At 35.1% G+C, this 22,276-nt stretch overlaps 1 protein-coding gene across 1 annotated transcript in view; it reads left to right on the forward strand.

Annotated features, from left to right (window-relative positions):
* Pde11a (phosphodiesterase 11A) overlaps window positions 1-22,276 on the forward strand; it is a 338,087-nt gene that overhangs the window by 165,846 nt on the left and 149,965 nt on the right. Inside the window, exons 6-9 of the mRNA XM_042688315.1 lie at window positions 7,025-7,157; window positions 17,110-17,185; window positions 19,785-19,852; window positions 20,858-20,950. Coding sequence (XP_042544249.1) covers window positions 7,025-7,157; window positions 17,110-17,185; window positions 19,785-19,852; window positions 20,858-20,950 — 370 coding nt within the window. The remainder of the gene's footprint in view (window positions 1-7,024; window positions 7,158-17,109; window positions 17,186-19,784; window positions 19,853-20,857; window positions 20,951-22,276) is intronic.

The raw sequence follows: 22,276 nt of genomic DNA on the forward strand, positions 1-22,276 counted from the left end.
GGTGCTGAGGAATCTAACCCAGGGCCTCATGCATGTGAGGCAAGCACTCTACCACTAAGCCACCTTCCCGGCCCATAAGAGACATGATTCTTACACTTTCATTTTATTTTTATACAGTTTAGATAGTTTCCATTAATATTTTGAGAATATAATTTCTCATTTGTATTCTTTTTTTTTTTCATTTGTATTCTTTTTCCTAATAATTCTAACTGTCCTCCCAAGAGGGAATTTTTCTATCAACAACTTCTTTTTCTATGTCTAAATCACACTTTATTTGTATGTTGAAGAGATTTTCTTGTTGAAAACTAAACTATTAAATAATATGATGTCTAGAATATTTGGAAATAAGGTCTCTTCACCTCTGACTTCTAAAGTTTATTATAATTTCTATTTTGTTCATTATTGCTTGTTACCTAGTGACTTTTAAAAACTGATTCTATAAAGTTTGTATTCTTTGTTGAATATGGAATATCTGATTAGGTAACAGAATTTCTTCTGTTATCTAAATTATTAACTAATGATTGGCCAGATGTTGCCCTAAAAGCTTTGAATCATAAGTCCTCAGGCTTTCAGGGAGGAGCTCTGTGCGCATTGCAAGAGGCCTACAATTCTCTCATAGCAAGTTTGTTTAGCTTTCACTTTCTTTTAGCACAAAGCTTTAAGGTCAACCAGAAGTGAGAGATTATAGTGTCTATAGAGCTAAACATTATTTAGCTCTACATGCATGTGTATGAGTGTGTGTGTGTGTGTGTGTGTGTATGTGTCCCTCTAGATTTCCATGAAAATATTTGAAATTTTCAAAGCACTTGAGAGCATCTCATTTTCAAGCCTATCTTTGTAAACTTTTTGATCAACTTCCTGTTAGTCATAACTGCCATCACTTCCTAAGGCAGTTTTGATGTTAAATAACTACTATTTCCCCCTGTATACACAATTATCTCTAGCATTAAAGGCCTACAGTTATCTCTAGGGGTAAAGGTTATTACTGAATGAACTCTAAGTATAATCAATTAAGGATAAGCTCTGTGAGTACAAATTTACATGGATTTTTCCAAATAAATCAAATGATGACCATTCTTTGGGAACAGAGGTTTTGGGAGCTCCTAACCCATTCTTTCCTTGCTGTGGCTGGTAGGCTGCTGGTTTTCAAAGAAGCCCATGATTGGGGAGAAGGAAATGGAAATAAGGTGAATCAAAATGTCCCTAAAGTTATCATCCTTACTGAGTTCAACTGCTTATTCTGAGCAAAGGTTCTCTGGATTATTGCAAGAATTAGTTTATTTCCAGAGTTTGGAAACTTTTGAGTTTGGATCAGTTTTTGCTATTTTTTTATTACAGCTTTTATGGAAAAATAAATTATAAATGATCTTTACTCAGGTTGGAAGTTCGCTCCACTCTTCTTTGAACCTCTGTTATTTAGGGTAATAGAGAATGTTAAAATAAGATTGTATTTCCACATATACTTTTTCCTTCATAGATATTTTTCTTGTACTGTGTCACTCTTCTAGGTAGCTTTATAGGGGAAAGAAATAAAGAAAACATTGAAAATTGTCATTGAAAATTAAATTATGTTGATATATAATTTCCTGTAAGAGCTTTGGACATTCTTTTTGACTATCTATTGTCTAGGACTTCGGAGCTACTATACTTTATTACGTCAATATTTAATTTTGTTCATTGAAGGGCAGAGATCCAAATGGCCCAAATCCGATATTGCCTTTTAATTGCTGAACAAGAAGGTGGCCCTGTAAGTCTGAGTTATCCCCACTGGAAGCTGAGACTGGTACCAGAGGTTGATCTCTGATATTCCTTTGTTACCAAGGACGCTACCTTTAGTAGAAATCCCGATTCTTAGTCACCTAGATATCTCTGCTTTCTTTTACTAACAGAATTCAGATTGTTGAGATTGAGATCCATCACTGAGATACTTTTACTGGACCTAACAAAGCACAATTGTTAGGGAAACATCATTTGGATAGTTCTATGTTTGCATGTTTTCTTCCTAAATAACTCATTTTTCCCCTCTATGATATTAATTATAAGAAACATGAAAGTGAAGAAATATTTGTAAAGAAGTTGTATATCTCCCAAATTAATCTTTTTTTATTGACAGTCAGGGCCTGACCACTGCCCCTGAGCTTATTTTGCTCAAGGTTAGCACTCTATCATTTGAGCCACAGTGCTACTTCTGGCTTTTTCTGTCTATGTGAACCAAGGGTTTCATGCATGCTAGGCAAGCACTCTACTACTAAGCCATATTCCCAGCACTCTAAATTAATCTTGAGAGACTCAATCAAACATATTTTAAGTATCTTATTTTCACCTCTTAAACAAAATTAAAATATGTAATTTTTGTTTATATTTTCATATCTTTGGACATGAAAAGTGAAGTAAAAACAAATCTTGTTATTACCTTTATTTTAGCCTAGAGATCTTGTCATTCTAGTAAGACTGTCACAGAGAAGAAAAAGAAAAGCTATAAGGATTTTCCATGAACAAAACACATGGAAAAAAATACTGAACTTGAACATAATAAAATGGCTTATTAACTATTCTTGGATTAATTATACGTAGTAAACATAATTATGACTACTCAGAGGTCTTAATGGTTGGTTTTGATATTTAATTTATTTTTGTAGGTCTTTCTTTAGTATGCTTTGGCTATCAGTTTAACAAACAAGTCTACTTCTCCTGTCTTGCTGTCTGTATGGGTACCCAAGCTTTGTTGTGAGGTGTGCCCTCAATCTAGAGGAGATCTCTGGTGATGGCCACAGGACATAATTTTAACAGGGCACTATTATCCGCAGTTGTGCCAACTAGCACACTTTCTCTTCAGTTCCTTTCCAAATCTGACAGTGCTACCATAGTCAAAACCAGAAACCCCTCTCCTGCCCTAGGAGCTAAGCAGTTAAATTAAGCAAGTTTCATCTAGGTGTTTTTAATAAAAGGAAATCTTTGTGATATAAGAACTAATATTCGTCAAGAGCCGTCTTTGTGCACACAGTCTTTAATAGTATGATATCAAACCCTCAAAAAAGGTCCTGTAGGAAGTGGCGCTGTAGCTCAAGTGGTAGAGTGCTCACCTTGAGCTGAAGAGCTGAAGGACAGCGCCCAGGCCCAGAGTTCAAGCCCCATGACCAACAAAAAAATAAAAATTAGAAAAGGTCCTGTAAAATAGGTTTTATTTCTCCTGTTTTCCATTCATATATTTGCCTGTAGTCTCACGGCTGCCAAGTAATGACCAATATTAGAATAGCAACCCAAATCAAAACAGATTCCTTTTGCTGTGAAACTAAGAACTTTACTCTAAATGAAAGACATCAACCACTCAATGAAATGCCATTAGACACCCATCTGAGAGTCCTAAGACCCTTTCCCAAAGTAATGCCAATTCCAAGGGCAGGCCAGGGAGGACCTCATCATTTTAATTTGATAACTTAAAGTAATGAAGTATAGAAAATGTGTTCTTTGGTTTCCATGTCCTGATTTGTGATAATACAGCATGCTAAAATTAGAGAAATCAAGTATGTGTAATAAAACGTCCTCAGGCAATACCTCAAATGCAAGTTCATTAACAGGTCACAATAAACTTCCAGAACTCTTGCAATTTATAGCATCTTTCCTACTGCAGTATACAAACTGACTGGCTGGTTCTAATTGCACACTCTCTCATTTCCTTTTATGGCTAAAAGAGTAGTTTGATAACCTTCAAAGATATATTGAAGCCCATAGGAGATTATTAATGCCCTAGTCCTGTTTCTTTAAGATTCTCCTGCTGGGGTTCCAGCTTTGAGTCCTACCAGTATTGATTTGTTTCCTTAATCTCCCAATTAAAAGATAACTTCAAATATGTTGCACAGCTGGAGGCTTAAGAAAGGGCTCCAGGAGTTGACTTTTCTTGATAAGAGAAAGTAAGGTATGGGGTTTCTTTTTGTGAGCCAAAGTTCTGATTGAAGTCTAGTCAATGAAACAAGATATCAAATACTACCATGTTTAACCTGTACATCAAGAATCAAGTTTTGTTTGCAAAGCATAGAAAGAGAAGTATCTTTCTCAAATAGTTCCTGACTCTTGATCTCTCATATTCTTACCTTCATTGGATAATACTCAAACTGACAAGAGGGCGATTGACCATTTTAAAAATCTTTATTGAAAAGTTGATGAGCAGTTACATATGTAGGTAATGAGTACATTTGTTTTGAAACAGTTACCCTATCCAAAGTTTTCTCCCGTTTTCCCCTCCAAGATGTAAAGATAATTTCCAACGTAGTGTCAAATGAATATCACTGTCACAGTGGCTCATTCTTTGTCCTGCTGTTTCTGTGATTCCCTTTCCTTTCCACAGATCAAATGAACTGATATATGAGACGTAGGGTACAGAAAACTAAGATAGAAAAAACAGAAAAAAGAAAGGAAGGACCACATGCAGGCCATAATAATAACCTCTTCTTGAAGAATGAGGTTGGAGTATTGATAGGTATCACATTGAATTTGTAGATAGCCTTGGGAAGTATTACCATTTTCACGATGTTGATCCTTCCAATCCAGGAGCATGGGAGGTTTTTCCACTCATGCTGTAGTTTTGTCTAAATTGTTTTTTTTTTAATCATTCAATCATCCTTCTAATGAACACTTATTTTCCCTTATCTTTCAATGACTAACTTAGACCATCTTCTTTTGTAGTTATCTAAATACCATTCTCAACACAAACAGAACTGAATCTTTCTACCATTCCTTTAATATCTTGAACATCTCTCCATTATGTGCATTCCCTTTGTCCATCATCATTGTCTGTAAACTTCCTGAATGTATGGCCTTCTTCTCTGTCCTTACCCTCTCTGTAAGTATGGAGGGAGAGGCCCTCCATTATGTGCATTCCCATTGTCCACCATCATTGTCTGTAAACTTCTTGAATGTATGGCCCACTTCTCTGTCCTTACCCTCTCTGTAAGTATGGAGGGAGAGGCAGAACTAGGCAAACATTTCATGTACAGATGGGTTTCCAAGGATCAATTCCTTTCAGCAAAAACAAAAAAGTCTTCATTCTCCCCATACAAGATTCACTTCCTTTCTGCTTAGTACTTGATAGAGGTCAACCAGTGTTCATTCTTAAAAGAGTAAAGTCTTAAGAGTTCCTAGTGATGGGGCTGGGAAGGTGGCTCAGTGGTAGAGCGCTTGCCTTGCATGCCTGAGGCCCTGGGTTCAATTCCTCAGCACCACATAAGCAAAATGAAAAAAGCCGGAAGTGGCGCTGTGGCTCAAGTGGTAGAGCGCTAGCCTTGAGCTGAAGAGCTGAGGGACAGCGCCCAGGCCCAGAGTTCAGGCCCCACAACCGGACCCAAAAAAAAAAAAAAAAAAAAAAAGAGTTCCTAGTGATGATATTGAAGTGAACTCTAATGTTAAGAACAAAAACATCAAGACAAACACAGTCTGATGATTAACCTTATGTTTTTCAAATAGTTCCTTCTCATTTAGAGACGCTGAGAAGCAATTCTGCAGATAGGGGGGAAGTTTATTTTCTTGCAGTTTTCTATGTGGTGTTTTAGATAACTGAAGATATTGAAGTCACTTGTCCTGATGTGTTTTATTTTGTCTTGTTTTGTCTTGCTGATATTGATTTCTCTCTTAAGCTACTTTGGACTTGGCATTCCTGAGGTTTATGTTTACCTCACTGGCCCTTACTTCAGGGACAGCCATATTTCAGGAGTGTGTATTTTCTGTAATAGGGCAATTCTCTTTTATTCTTAGACTTTGCAGTCAATGTATCTGTGTTCATGAAGATTTCTTGGAAGACAGTTTGAGTCTTCCATTTGGCAAGATATTATTAAGGAAGGAGCGACTGAAACGGAGTCCTTTACATGGAACTCACTTCAATACCTACCTCTTCCTATGCCCTGACCTTTATAAAATAATAAACTAAAGGAGTTCTCTAGTTAGCTTGTTAGTTAAAAATTAATCCTGAGCTTAGAGAGATGTATTTTCTAGAGTTAAAGAAAGTGAATAAATAGTTAATTTTAACCTTGTAATGATATTTCAGTGAAACTTAGGTGTTGATTATATTGATTTAACTTTTTTTAGACTCTTAAGGAACATTTTTCTTTGTACATTATTCAAAGACGTTAGAATGCATTCAGTGCAGCATGTGGCCTAAACTAAAAGATATTTGAAGACACTTTAGATTTAGTCTGAGTCTTTCAGAAGCCCTTACCCAGTGTTTTTGTTTCAATGTCTCCTCTGGGAATTCTGTTTAAGTAAGGACCTATGATATTTACTCATCAAATTCAGTATCTTTTCTTCCCCTTACCTTGGACTGAAGAGTAGACTAAAATGATTACTACCTTCAGCATCTACCTGAAACTCTCTCTGACTGCACCAACCTTTAATTTTTAAGGTACTATCACATGATTCTTGTTCTTCTCCTACCTATTCATTCCTGAAACACATCAGAAAAATTATACAATAATCTAGGGCCTAGGATTCAAGTTTAAGTAAAAAGTATACATCATCCTTGAAAGTTACTAAAACTTCTGAGCCTCAATATTCTGATCTGTCAAATATGGAGAATCATATTCACTTTATAGAAATCATATGAAGACAATGAATTGGGCAAACACATCTAGACTATTCTTGTCCCACAGTGAGAGTCGATAAACATCCAGTCTGTATAATTAAGGGGGATAGGATGGAGGGCTTAGTAATTTATTAAGTGTTGGTGTTCTATGATAGTTTTGGTTATCTAGTTAATTGCTTTTATACCTGCTTCCTTTGAAACCTAAATACAACCTAGAGTTGGGTTTAGGTCATAGAGAATCTGTGGTTTCTATCCATGGACTTGATTATTTTATATTCTAGCAGGTAAGTCATTTGAAAGTAGCTACTAATTATTACTTCACTGTTGTTCTATGACTAAGATTACTTATCTGGTTTTAATGAGGATAAATAATTCTATTCAGGTAATTGGATAGAGTTTATGTCAAACTTATGCTTCTCTCTTTTCTTGCTGCCTGCCTTGATGCTCTGACAGCTTCAAGGAAAGCATGGAGAAATCATCATACTCTGACTGGCTGATAAATAACAGCATCGCTGAGCTGGTTGCTTCCACAGGCCTCCCAGTGAACATAAGCGATGCCTACCAGGACCCACGCTTTGATGCGGAGGTAAGAGGGAATCTAAGGTTTCATTGTCACAATGCCAATAATTGGCTGGTTGAAGAAAAATGAACAGAATGTGAATCAACAGCAATCCCTGAGTTTACTGGGGTAAAAATCTCCAATCTGGTTTTAGCAAAAAGTGAGCATCCTTACTCAAATGCTCTTTTATAATTGAGTTGCCATATATTAAACTATGAAATGTTTAATAATAAAAATGTGTATATAACATTTGTTTCTCAACAGCTGCTCTAAAACACTACCATATTTTAAAAATTGCTGCCAATAAACAGTAAATTGGTTGGTTTTATTGCTTGATGTTAATTATGTAGGCTGATTATGCTGATAAGCAGAATATGTCAAAACAACTTTGAAGTTTATAAGGTACTACAGAGGATTATAGATAAATTCAGATGAGTTTATTTTCATGTATATAGATAGATATGTAGACACATATAGCTAGATAAATATTCACCATGTATATATGTACATATACACATATTTATGTGTAACACAAAGTTTTCCATTGTAGATTGTCATGCTGACCTCTTTTTTTTTTTTCTTTTTTGTGTCAGTCCTAGGGCTTGACCTCAAGGCCTGCTATCCTCAAGCTTTGTGTTTTGCTCAAGGCTAGAGCTCAAGGCTATTGGAGCCATAGCTCAACATGTGGAGTTTTGCTTTTGGGTGGTTAATTGGAGATAAGAGACTCACAAGCTTTCCTACCCTGGCTGTCTCTGAAGCATGATCCACAGGTCTCAGGCTCCTGAGTAGCAGAATTACAGTCATGAATCACTGATACCAGTCTGGCTCACTCTGAGCTGTTAAGAGTAATTTTTGTTTTTTTTTTTGTTCTTATGCCATGGCATCCAAACACCCACCTCGGGGTCTTGGCACTAGCTATTCCCTCAGATAAAACTATATTTTAATAACTGTACAGCTCATACATAATATATAATTATTTTATTATCTTTTTTGTGGATACTAGGATTTGAATTCAGGGCATCATACTCATTTGGCTGGCACTCTACCACTTCAGACATGCCTCTAGTTCAGATTTTGCTGGTTATTTTGGAGATGGAATCTCATGGACTTTTTTCCCACACTGGATTTTGAGCCATGCTCTTCCAGTTCTTAGCCTTCCAAGTAGCTAGGATTACAGGTGTAAGCCACAGGTTTGGGTCTGTTTATATGTCTTGTCTTTATTGCTATATATTGTTGAATATATTAGATATTGGTAATTAACACATTATATATTTGTAGAAGATGAGGAGGATCTCACTTCAAGCCACTGAAAATAGCTGCTATCTCTGGAAGGATGTCATGATTAGAACTTTTGATTCTATTATTACTTTAATTTTTCACATTTATAATATTTTGTTATCAGTTGAAATTATAAAGATTTTGTAAATTTTAGATTCTCTATGTCTTATGTGAAAATATATATTTTATGAAACTATTGTTAACCATCTGGAAAATTATTTTAAAAAACATTCAAATCACAGTAAATATAATATGAGATCGAAGTAAGTCGACGTGCTTCACTGTATATTCAGACGAAATATTTTCTTTTCCTTTGCCAGTGTAGAGTACTTTTCTGGGTTTATTCTAACCATGAGCTTTGTCTGAGGCTGAATGGGCATAATCTACCTTTCAGCTGATCTACCGTTATTATCAGCTGACTTCTTGGAGCCCCACATGCTATTTACAAATACCTTCATCATAAAACTATTATTCTGGCCTTCTTGTTGGTTGGCATTGTGCTTTTGAGTTCAACTCCCTATAATTAGTTGCACTCTAGAACATCACCTGTGAAGCCTTCTGCTCTTCTTTTCATGTTACACTGAAAAGAGTGCATTAAAATAAGCACACTAATACAAAACAAGCCATTATTGATCCAATGCATTATATTTCATTGCTTAATTTAATACTTCCTTCCAATTGTATAGTTATGGGGAAATTTTTTAGTGCTATATCAAATATGAGATTTGTTTTCTGCCCACAAAAGGAATGAACCATTGAACCTGATGTATAAATAGGAAAGACTCTTTCAGCAAGGGGAATGGCAGAAAATTACTAGAAAATAGGGCACATCTTTTGCATGGATGGATTCGGGGATCCATGTGTTGGTTACAAATTCAGAAGTGGTAAGAAACTCATCATGACCCAGATCCTCTCTGCCATAATGGCCATACTTAGAATTACACAGTTAACAGTAAGGTACCATGACCCTAATCTGACCCTAAATCTTTGTACCATGGAGTTCTTCCATGTGAAATTCTGATTTTTTAAAAGCCTGTCATTGAGACTCCATAATACTTGCCCCTGGTTATGTAGCACTTAAGGATAATGGGGCTCCAGGCACTGAGCAGATGCTTGACTTACAGCATTAGAGCCATTTCAACTGTCAAATCTTCACAATGGAGCACTACTGCAATCACGATGCCAAGTGCAAACCTGGCAGGACAATTCAGCCCCTATTCTCTTGAACACCTTATGTTCTATTAGGTATAATCTGTTACAAAGAAAAATGTGCAAAACTGAACCCATTGTGAAATGAAGATCTGTGAATCTACTGAAACGCATCTACCATTGGAACTCTTCTATCATTGATCCTTACTTTAAGCCAGTTTGTGATCCTTTCTCAAGTGAGGGTCTTTGTCTCGTTATTTCAGGAAACAATATGTGACTCTATTTTCTTGCAGTGATGGTGACTGAACCCAGAACTAGATGCACAGGGCCAAGTGCTCTACTATTGAGCTACATGCCCAGCCCAAAGGACTCTGAACATTGGTTCCCTCATCTTGTCCTAGTACTAGTGCTAGAACAAGTATTTTTCACCAGCAGATTAACCTTCAGGGTTTGTTGTTAAAGTTATGCTTATCTTTCTTGAGAAAGAAAGCACGTGGCATATTAATAGAATTATCTTACATTATCACCAATTCATTTTACATTTCTTTTGTCTGCCTTTGAGAGGCTAGACTGTAAGACAGGTTTGTTGTGCTGGTTTCCAGAGCTGATCTATCAACCATCTTTAATTAGACCCATTAACTAGAAAGGTCCTATGAGCACAGAAACTAGGCAAAAAAATTTAAGTAGATGCATTTTTAATTGGAAAAACTAGGCATTCTCAGATAACATGTTTATTTGAACTTCAGCTTCCTAGAAAGGCGTCTTCATCCCACATAGTCTAATTTGGGAGATTCTCATGGTGGAAAGTTTAGATTAAATAATCCTGAAGGGAGGCTATAAAACAACGAAGCCGATATGTTTTGAGAGGTATGACTTTGTAAATATTTACATTAGAAAGTTTAAAACCCTTTTATCTTCCCAAAGAAACTTATTAAACATGAAAAAGTGCAAAGAAGAAAAGATGAGAATGAACTATAGTGTCCAAATTTGCAGATAACCAGCACTGCCATTTTGATGTGCAGAAGATAAATGTAGATGATAAAATCGAGGCAGTAAGAGTTGAGTGATTTGGCTAGGGTTATACAGCCAATGCATACTGTAAGTTACATTAAACGTTATGATCAAGTAAGATGAGATTGTCTAATCAGAAAAATAAATTTTAAATGCCTGTAGGCAAGCAATACAAAAGGAACTTTTTGTGGTTATAATTTTCCTAAGATCTTTTGATGCATGCGATAAGATTTTACATACCTGCAGATACCACATTACCGTCACTTAACATAAATCTTTTCTGTGTCAGGAATCAGTCCTCTTTACTATGATTTTAATTATATACATATTTTATTCTGTAGATCATTATAATTTACTTACCCAACTCCTGATGAAATATGCAAATGTTTAAAAAAATATCCCTGTGATAAGTAATACTAGGGCTCATACCTCCATTTGTAAGTTTTGGCGCACAGTTTTGACAGTTACCATAAGATAAATTCCTATATGTGAAATTAGTAAGCCAAAAGTTTTATATACTTCTTATGCTTTGGATACACATTGATATAGAAATCTCTAGAAAGTCTTTAGCAATCTGTTCACACTTTGAATTTCAGCAAAACCTTGAGTGAGGCTAAGATCATGAGCTTCGATGGCCTTTTCTCTCCCCATCACCAGTATCAGGATGTCCTCCAAGCTCTGACCCTTTGTCCTTTTGTTGGGCAAATTCTACCTTGATGATTTTATCCAGGAAAATCCTGTTGTCATTTCAGCTGTAATGTATGTCAACTTGAACTGAATACTATTCCCTGCAAATGTATACAAGAAACTCTAGCATCCTTACTCATACCAAATGCTTCAATGCTATCTCCCTTAGGGATGGAATAGCATATACACCCAGAGTAAAAATTCTTTAGTGGAACTCTAAGGCTTTAAAAATGATGGATAAGGGGCTGGGAAAGTGACTTAGTGGTAGAGTGCTTGCCTTGCTTGCATGAGGTCCTGGGTTCTATTTCTTAGCACCACATAAGCAGAAAAAGCGGGAAGTGGCGCTGTGGCTCAAATGGTAAAGCGCTAGCCTTGAGCTGAAGAGCTGAGGTACAGCGCCCAGGCCCAGAGTTCAGACCTCACGACCGACAAAAAAACAAAAAAATAGACGGATAAGCAAACTACCTTTACATTAGCGAACAGCCTAAATAGTTGCTTTTTCTCACCACTGGGCTCTGGTTATGTCTTTCCTACCAAATATTCCCTTTCTTCTTCTTCACTATGACTGCTTCCCTTGGCTGCCTCAGATTTGTAGGAGAGGTTAACAAGGGCTGCAGTTATGCCAGAGTTGGCAAAGACAAGTGTGGCTATTGCTCAGTGTTGGCTCAGACCTCCGATGTCGAAGTAGTGTGTCCCTTCCTCTATGAAGCCAAACAGGCCCAGCCAATCCAGTCTACTGAGACTAGTCCCCAGGTGCCAATCTTATTTTTGAAGCCTCTAAAATTGGCTGACTCCTGCTTACTGGCATTCCCTTAATTCTGATGTTATCCTTAGCCAGAGGAAGAAAACCACTCTGTTTTTTGAAGATAACTTTGATAGATGTGTTTGTTACTGTCAGCCTGCTTTGAACCAGGCTCTCCCATTCCAGGCAGTCAGTCTGTAACTTTTACCTGATAAGGAAGGAAGATAACTGTACCTACCTCATTGAGCCATTTGAAACCATATAGAAAATAACACATGTGAAAATACTGAACAGAGGTCCTGATACACAGTGAACACCCAATAAATGTTAGTTCAGCAGCAGCAGCATTGGCTTTGAGGACTCATTTTAAGGGGTTGAAAACTACTTACTCTTGCTTTCTCTAAAAGGAGTTGATTTGGAGATTTATTTAAAGTAGTGTTTTGTAAATTCTCTACTCAAATACTTGTCTTTATTTCTATTTATATTATACTGTGAACTTCAGGGATAATGACTGAATTCATTTTTATATCCCTCATACTGTACAGTGCTCCTAAGAGGTATTAATAAATATCTATCTACAAGTATACTAGGTGCGTGGTTTATGCCACTGTTTTTGTTTGGAGTTGCGTATTTGTTTTGTACCTGGAAATTATCAAAAACAATATGTGTACCTTACTATACTAAAAAAGAAAAATCATATGCTCTAAAATCACATGATTAAAGGTATATGAATTGGAGATAGATTTGCATGGTGTTATAGCTAGAACATTCAAAACACTGTACTAATAATATATTAAAATTAATAATTAAATATAGCAAGATTTATGAATATAAGTCTAACATGCAGAATCAATTTTTTTCTATGTATCAATTACAGTGGTCTTTTATATCTGTAGGTTGTGTGTCTATGATCCAATCAACTTCAGAGTGAAATCTATACTAAACATAAAAATCTATAGTAAGCATATTTTTTCATATGAGTTGTCCCTAAACATACAACTTAACAACATGGTTATATGATGTTCATATTATGCTAGGAATTTTAAGGAAACTAGAGATGATATAATGTATATAAGAGAATGTGCATAAGTTACATGGAAATTCAATACCATTTTACATAAGGGAATTGAATATCTGAAAGTTTTAGTATCCTTGAGGAACTAATGAAGATAATCCTACATAGATACTGAAGAAAAACTTATAATCATTAGAAAATAAAGTAATAATATCATGTACAATAACATGAACTTTTAAAATGCAAAGGAATGCATGCAGCGAATTAAGTATAACACTCCTACATATAAAACTACAAAATCAACCGGGCGTCGGTGGCTCACGCCTGTAATCCTAGCTACTTAAGAGGCTGAGATCTGAGGATTGCGGTTCAAAGCCAGCCTGGGCAAGAAACTCTGTGAGACTCTTATCTCCAGTAAACCACTAGAAAACTGGAAGTGGCACTGTGGCTCAAGTGGTAGAGCGCTGGCCTTGAGCTGAAGAATGCGGGGACAGTGCCCAGGCCCAGAGTTCAAGCCCCACGTCGACAAAAAATATTAAATAAATAAATAAATAAATAAAACTACAAAATCTTGCTTACAAGTTTTGAAACCAAAATAATTGAAAATCCCTTAAGCAAATTAAACAATTTTTGTGACCTCAGTTCTATAAAGATACCAATTCTAACCCAAACTGATCATTTCAATATCTCCCCTCCAAATCATATCAATGTACCTCTGTATAGTAAACTACTGAATTTAAAGTTGATGTGAAAATCTAATCTTGAAGAAAAAATAATGTTAAGGGTATATAGTGCCAGCATCAAGATTTATTGTGAGAAATAATTATTTAGGACAGCATGGCATTGGCATTAAAAAATAAATACCTAGATGAATGGGCCTGAATAGAGTCCAGAAACAGATCCAAACATACATGGAGACATGAAAACAAAAAATGTGGTACTATAGAATAGAGAGGGAGATTTTTCCATTCAAATTTCTTATAAAAAAGAATCTCACATTGTACATAAAAACCACTTTCAATTGGATTATAAATTTAAATGTGAAAGTTAAAACAATAAGATTCTAAGGAAAAAAATTGGAGAATATCTCCATGAACTAGAAATAGATTTATTAAATAAGACCCAAAAGTTCTAATTATAAATTAAAACTTTGAGATATTTGGATACATCATATTATCCTCAGAGAGAGGGAAAAAACAAGCTATGGATTAGGAAAGATAATTATAATTACATAATTGGAAAAGGCCTCTTACACATCATAGGACAAATATTTCCAAATCAGTTTTGGGATGTTAGAAAACCCAGTAGGAAAAAATGATCACAGTTCTGATGAAGTACTTCATGAAACAGCATATTGAAATGTATAACAAATATATGGAATATTCCATATAAATATTTATATGAAATATATGAAAGTTTATCTAAATTTGACTACTTTGAGATCGCAAAGAAATGCTATTCATAATTAGGCCAGGAAAAAAGACTTCCTTCAACTACTATAAATGGTTACCCTAACTATCAGAAATGTTCATAATATATTTATATTTTTATAACACAAAATAAAAGGGAGCCAATCAACACATCCTTTAGAAGTCCTCCCAAGAATTTCAATTCCCAAGAGTCATGGAGCTAAGGCCTTTCTTACTGCTCAGTCTGTAACTCACTTGGAGATCACCAGAAATTACTCCCGTTCTTAAAAATCAAGATTATTCTGTCAAATCCAAGACCCTGAAATTATCCAAAGTGTAGAAATATGCTTTTGCCATTTGTCCACACAAATATCTACCATTCAGATCAGCATCAGCGTTAATTGTTGCTCAGCTCTTGATCTCTAAAAATATTCGTGCTGCTTCATCATCAGGGGGCACCAGGAATTTCAAACACCACACATTTTCCAACCTTGTCTTATTTTCCACACTCTTTTTGGTTTCAACTTCCAAGTCTTCATCTGCTTCTCCTGCACTGACAAGATTCCTCAACAGAATCACCTTAGTAGGACGGACACTTACGTATCTTAGTTAATGGATTTGGAACCAATCTCTTGTATGCATCATGAGCTTCTCCCTTCTACAGTGACCTTGAGGTATAGCTTTCTGGTCTTCTCCATGGATTATGCAGCACTTTACTGTTTTCTGATCATCTTTAGGACATGTAGGATCTTTCACTTAAATATCTTTTTCTTTTTTTATTAGCAGTAATTAGCTGTACAAGGGGATTTCATTTTGACACGCCCTATATACACACCATATAACTTGATCAGAGTTACCCCTTCCGTAATTCATCTCCCTCCCCTTTCCCAGATCAGTCTCAGAAAGCTTTATTGCATTATTTTCACACATGCACATTTTAATTCTATTTCCTCTCCTTTACTCTCTTCATTTACCCTCCTCCATCCCACTAATACCCTTACCCCATCCAGAACATGTTTCCCCTTCTTGTCAATTAATTTTGATTAAAGTTCATGTTAATTATTCAAAGAGGCTTCATCCAGGTATTTCATATATACCATAATTTAATCACATTGGCATACTTGCTTGCTCTCACTTTCCTCAACCTCTTACCCCCTGTCATTCAACAGCTTTCAGTGAGTTTTGTTCTGCTATCTTCGTTCACAGGTGCAAGGTATTTCAGCATGGTTTAGTCTCTAACATCCCTCCTGTTTAGTCCTTACCACCTCCCATTCCTTCCTATCTCCTCAAGCATTCCCACAATTATTTGTATGATTCCAGGTTCCAATCCCTTCTTGTTTTAAGGTTTCTGTTGAGACATCTATTGTTATTCTGATAGGTTTACCATTGTACATGATTTGGTGCTTTTCTCCTGCAGCTTTCTGTATTTTTCCTTATTCTCTGTATATTTCCTATTCTCTGTGCTCAGTGCTTTAACTATAATATCTCCTTGGAGGTTCTAGTCTAGCTTGTTGAGTATTCTGAAGGGCTCCTGTACATGCATGGTCTTCTCATTTTTCAAACTTTGGGAAATTTTCTGTGATTACTTTATTGAGTATAGTTCTTAATGTATTTAGCTGGTGCATCTTCTGCTTCCCATATGCCTAGGATTTATAGGTCTGTTTTTCATTTTGCTTTGTTTTAGTAGAGTCCTAAAGGATCTTTCAAATTCATCCCCTACATCTTTAATATCTTTCCTTATATACTTCTAATTTTTCTACCATGGCCATCTTATCTTCAGGTCCTGAAATTCTATCTTTCATCTTATCTATTCTGCTGAAGAGGCACTTAACTGTATTTTTCCTCTCCAAGAAAAGTTGATTCTTGATCTTTTTTTTTAAAGATTTCTATTCCTTTTATTATCTTGCATTGCTTTATTTCCTTTGGTTTATTTGTATCTTTTTAATGCTCATTTTGATGTTTACTTGTACCCTCTTCAAGTTCATTTAACTTTATTTGCACTGACTTTGATTACATTTTTTTATTTGTAATCTCTGAATTATTTTGTGTTCTTTTTAATTTCATTGAGGTCTTTATACATGTCCTTTTTCATCTCTTTGGTCATACTTACCATTTTTCCCTTGAGTTTGTATTTAAGAGTACTCCCCTTACTATCATGCAGATCCTTTGTTGTATGACTATAGACTTTGATATGATACTGCCTTCTTTTTCATATTTTTGGTATTCTTATGCTGATATTTGCTCATTTGAAGGCAGTACACAGTTTGGAGTCTGTCATCTGACTGCTGAATTATCCTCTATGTTCTGGCCGGACTAGGCATTGGTTGGGTATTGTTCTGTTGTTTTTACCACTGGGCTGTGGGAATAACTCAGCAATGACAATTCTTCCATTTCAGTTCCAAACCAGAATTTACATAAAATACAATACCTTTGACACTATTATCTATAAACCAAACACTTTGTATATAATCAGATTTTATATGTTGTATAAAATTAGATTATAACATATAAAAATAACTCTTAACAGGGTCTTGCTATATAACCCATGCTGTCCTTGAACACAGGATCCTCCTGCCTCTGCCAACTGAGTACTGGGATTACAGGTGTGTGTTACCATGTCAGCCTTCAAAACAACTTCTAGTGGATGGTTAATACACAACTTTAATAAGCTTTTTTTTTATACCCTAGGCCGACCAGATATCTGGTTTTCACATAAGATCTGTTCTCTGCGTCCCCATTTGGAATAGCAACCACCAAATAATTGGTAAGACATGATCCAAGCTATGCTAACATACTTTATAAAGAAACAATTTTGCTTTAAAATATACTCAATTTTATATGTTCCTATTATATGTTCAGGATTCACTAAGCTATATCCCATATTGTTGTCTAATCATCTAAGCATGATTGGTAATGAGTATATATATAGACACTGGTCAGACTATAAGCAAATATCAAAGAATCAGTCAACCTGAAGGCAACAAACAACTATTATGTCTTACCTTGCAAACATTGAAGCTAAGACAAAAGACAGAGAAAGAGAGACTAAGAGAAATACCTTGACCAAGGTCATAAAGTTAGTAAAAAGGTTAGGATTGATGCTCAGGCCGTCTAACTCCTAGTAAAAATGTCACTATTATGTTTTTATGTTACTGCTTTTACAAATTCTGTAAATACAAAGGCAGGGGGAACTTACAGAATTAGACATATACTGAATGTGTATCTTCCTACCTGCATAGTTCTGAAATAAGCTGCAAAAGGGATTGAGTTTTTTTTAGTGGCTTCTACTATTTTTCCCTCCCTCATTGCCTTTTATACTTCCCTTAAAAAACTCAATAAAAGGGGAAGTTTGGTAGAGAAGCTTAAGTGTGGATAGTTCATGGTTAAAATATTCATGAAGGGTGGAGGCATTAGTTAAAATTATTGAAATATATGGAAATGTGATTTGGTACATGAAGCACCTATTTGCCTCTTTCTACTTGCTAAGATTTCCTGCTAAATTCTAAGACACTGCTGCCTACCAAAACAGTTAATACTTTGTGATGGCTATCAAGACCTGAATTCTGAAATAAGGTTTTCATCAGGTTGTTTAACCTACATCATTGGACATAAAGAAATATTCTAGGATCTGGGGATCTGAGTCCCTAGTACAAATGAGGATTATCTTACATTATGTAAAATTTTAAACGTATTTGTATTTACAACAGAGAAGAATCCATTAAAATTCCATGTGTGACCAGGTATGATGGTATACATCTGTAATCCAAGACACCATCTAGAAAACAAACTGAAAAGCAAAATAACTGAAGGAGGAAGGGTGTAGTTCAAGTAGTAGAGAAATTTCAAGTTCAATTCCCTATATCCCCCCAAAATAATAACATATGTTATCTGCTGATTTAATAGTAGTAAATATCTATTATTCCTTCAAAATTAGTGCTCTAGTTTGCTGGTTATATGCTCAAATTTTTATTTTATTATTTTTTAATATGATAAATTACCTCCCTAATGAGCAGTTGTGTTTTTAAAAAATACAAGTACATTTCAGATGCAGTCTTCTGTTTGTATTAAATGAAGGCAGAGGCTTGTATTTTGCAGGCTTGTTTTTCTGATTAGACTGTTAAAATTTGAATGCCATGACCTAAAATTTGGTATAATGGAATAATGCTGGAAATAAACTTTGGAAAGTGAAACACTGTTAGGTTTATTAGAGTTATGTAAATCATTTTGATAGCAGACAATACAACTGACTTTATTTTGAAAGTTAACCGTGTGATAACAGTCCTTATTTTTTGTGGTAGCTCCTATAATTTCCTGATCATTTACTTTATGCAAAGCAATATGCTAAATGTTTTGTAAACATTTAGATATTTTTTCTGTCTATAGAGGATAAAACAGTGGTTAAAAAAGTGAAACGATACAAAGTAACAAATATGTAAGATGAGATCATCTACAGATTTAATGTACCATAAGAAGAATATAGGTAACAAAATTGTATTGCACTTGAGCTCATAATTAATGAGTGATTTGTATCTGTTCTGAAAACCAAAACCAAAATAGCTGTCTATGTGAATTGCTGAATGTTAATTTCCTTTACTATAATAACCTTTTTACTTCTATATGTGTTCCATAACATGTTACATCTTAAATAAACATAATAAAATTTTAAAATTGTCTCATTAATTTTCATAACTCTATGAGATAGCATTTAAATCCCCTCTTGAGGAATTTTGATGCTAAGAAAGTGAGGTAACAAAGGCTGAGTGAGGTGGTGCATGCCTGAAATCACAGCACCTTGAGAGGTGGAGGTAGAAATACCACTGTCTGGATCTGGCCTAGGCAAAAATCATGAGACATTACTTGAAAAACAAGCTACAACAAAAAAGGGCTGGGGGCATAACTTATATGCCAGAGTACTTATCTAGGATGTATGAGTCACTGAGTTCAAACATCAGTACCTCGCCCCCCAAAAGTTAGAGCTTCAGAGCTGATAGAATTGCAGTTTGAACTAGATCACCTAAATTCAAAACCTGTGTTCTTAATCATTTTGCCATAATGCCTCCCTTAAGCCTTAAAGGAATGGGTAGTTAGGTAGGTAGGTAGATAGATAGATAGATGATAGATAGATAGTAACTAGATTGATATATTGATATATAGATTAGATCATCTAGAGTAATTGTATATGTATATATGTATGCCTATCTATTCTTTATATATGATAGTTATAATAGAGTTGTGATACATAGAAGCATAAGCTAAATGCTTGAGTTACTTAATAAAAATATAGGCCTGGCTATGGCCTACCCTTTTACAGTGATATAGTACCTGTACTAAACATGACCATGTATCTCAAATTATTCCTATAGGTGTAGCTCAAGTGTTGAATAGACTTGATGGGAAACCTTTTGATGATGCAGATCAACGACTTTTTGAGGTAAGAAAATAAACTTACAAACCAGAGGTCACATTGAGTCACCAATCCTCTACTCACCACAGTTTGCTCCTATTCATAAGGATAAATAATTATTAATCAAATTTATTCCTATTTATAGAGATAAATCATTATTAATCAAATTTGCTCCTATTTATAAGGACCATGATTGTAATCATTATTATATTTAAGTATTGTACCAAGATTTAAGGGACATTTTAAAGAATATATAAATTATATATAATGATCATATTTTTCATTTATCACATTATTTTTAAATTTTGATGCTTTTTATCTTAATTTTATTTCAGAATTTTATTACAGTTTTCCCCTCTTAAGAGTTCTAGTGTTATCCCTGTCTCGTTCACAGGCATTCAGAGTCCAGAGGGCCATCCTCACTCTTCTAGGTGTATTACCTTCACCTGGTTTTGTGTTAACAAAATCCCATTCATCCCATCCCAAGATCAAAGGGTTAGCATTGAACAGGCTTCCTAAGCTAACAAGAAGCTTCCAGAAGCTCATAAGAAAACCCCATCATTATTTTCTCTAGCTGAAAATATCTTACAGTTTCCTTATCAATGGGTTCTTAATCAATCTTCCTTTTCCCTAACTCTTATCTTACAGTTACTCTCACTTAATGTCTTTACTAAAATATTTTATAGCCTCATTACTGAACAAGATTGTTTTTGGTTGAATAGAACAGAATGATCAAAATCAGTAGTATACAACCTAGATAAATTAAGAACACATTTAAACAGACTGTATAGTTTTACACATATGAAGTAATGCCTTTATGATGACATTAAATAGATAACTTTTCTTATGTGTAAAGTGAGCTTTAAAGTCATAACAATAGTACTTAATTTAAATACCTATATGTCCTTAGGGCTCACCTCTGCCTACAATAAACGTTAGCTTCCAGATCCTTCCCTAATGGCAATCATTTTCATATTGCACTTTGCTCGTAAGTTATGACAACTTTTAATTAATGACTTTTCCCTTTTTCAGGCTTTTGTAATCTTTTGTGGGCTTGGTATTAACAACACAATTATGTATGACCAAGTAAAAAAGTCCTGGGCCAAGCAGTCTGTGGCTCTTGATGTAAGTATAGCATTTATGTAAGAACTCTATGCTAAAAGCCCTATATTTTATGAAAGAAAAAGCTGTCCTTATTGTGTGGCTTAATTTCTCAATTTGTAATGACCTGTTTATTGGTTCTTAATCATTTTAAGGTTACAGGCTGAAATAGGATGACAGCTAGAAAACCTGTCTAGAAAAATGCACGTATATGCTCAATGTTACACGCAATCTCCAAGAGTTCTCAGACTCCAGAGCATCCACCATTCATATCCTATCATTACATAGGTTAGAGTTATTAAATTGTGACAACCCAAAAATAATTTGGTGGAATTTAAACTGCCTCATAAACTTAAATTTCAGTATATATATAAATACTTTTGCGAGTTCACAACTTTTCTTATCATAGAAGAAAACCTTTCTCTAAAGATAATTGGCTCAGATGGGAGAAGTTCTTGTTCTTCTCACACACACACACACACACACACACACAGACTCCATTGAGCGCACCTCTCTTTCTCTCAGAAAACCCACCAGGCTCCAAAGGAACATTTATCATGTCCCATAAATCTCAGATGTTCATTTTGACCCAAGATCTATTTTTCCCAGCATCTGCTCTAAAGATAGTACCAGAGATTTTATTTATAAGTATGAAATACTATTAAATAGGGAAGATAAAATATCAGAGCCAAAATAAGAGAATATAGAACAGTATGTGTGTGTGTGTGTGTGTGTGTGTGCGCATATGTATGTATACATATATATGCAATGCATGCAAAATCTTCTAAAATACTCTGGTAATAAATCTTCGTAGAAAGAGAAAAACAAAGGGAAGTATAAGTCTATAAGGGAGCCAGCAAATCTTAAAAAGTTATTTAATAATAGTAGCAAGGTCAAGGTTCAAAAAGAGGGACTGAACCAAAGTTAAAGCTACTTGTATCTTCTTCATTCCTCCTGCCCAGGAGCCTGGGCCAGTCAAGGGAAGAATAGCCAAGGGAAGAGTTCTCACTGGTCTTGCCAGATTCAACTTCTATTTATTTTCATTATTGTCTCATTTATTTTTTCATCTTTTTCTCTTTTTTTGCACATTTCTTTGAAGTCTTTATCCTTCTCAATCTTGTCCCAAGGTGAATTTCTATTTATATTCTTATTGCCTTGTCTCTTATTTTCCATAAATAACAAAGAAAGAAACTATCTAGCCCTTATGATGGTAACCACTTTCTTATCAGAAAGTACACATGCCCAGTTCATGGCCCAGAAAGCTCATGGGAATGTATTTTTTTCTGGTGTATTTAGGAGACACTAGAGAGATAAACACAACACTGGTCTCTTTTTGCCTTTCAAACATCT

The sequence above is a fragment of the Dipodomys spectabilis genome, unplaced genomic scaffold (genome assembly GCF_019054845.1).
Source record: "Dipodomys spectabilis isolate Male_0828 unplaced genomic scaffold, ASM1905484v1 ptg000115l, whole genome shotgun sequence".
Lineage (NCBI taxonomy): Eukaryota > Metazoa > Chordata > Mammalia > Rodentia > Heteromyidae > Dipodomys > Dipodomys spectabilis.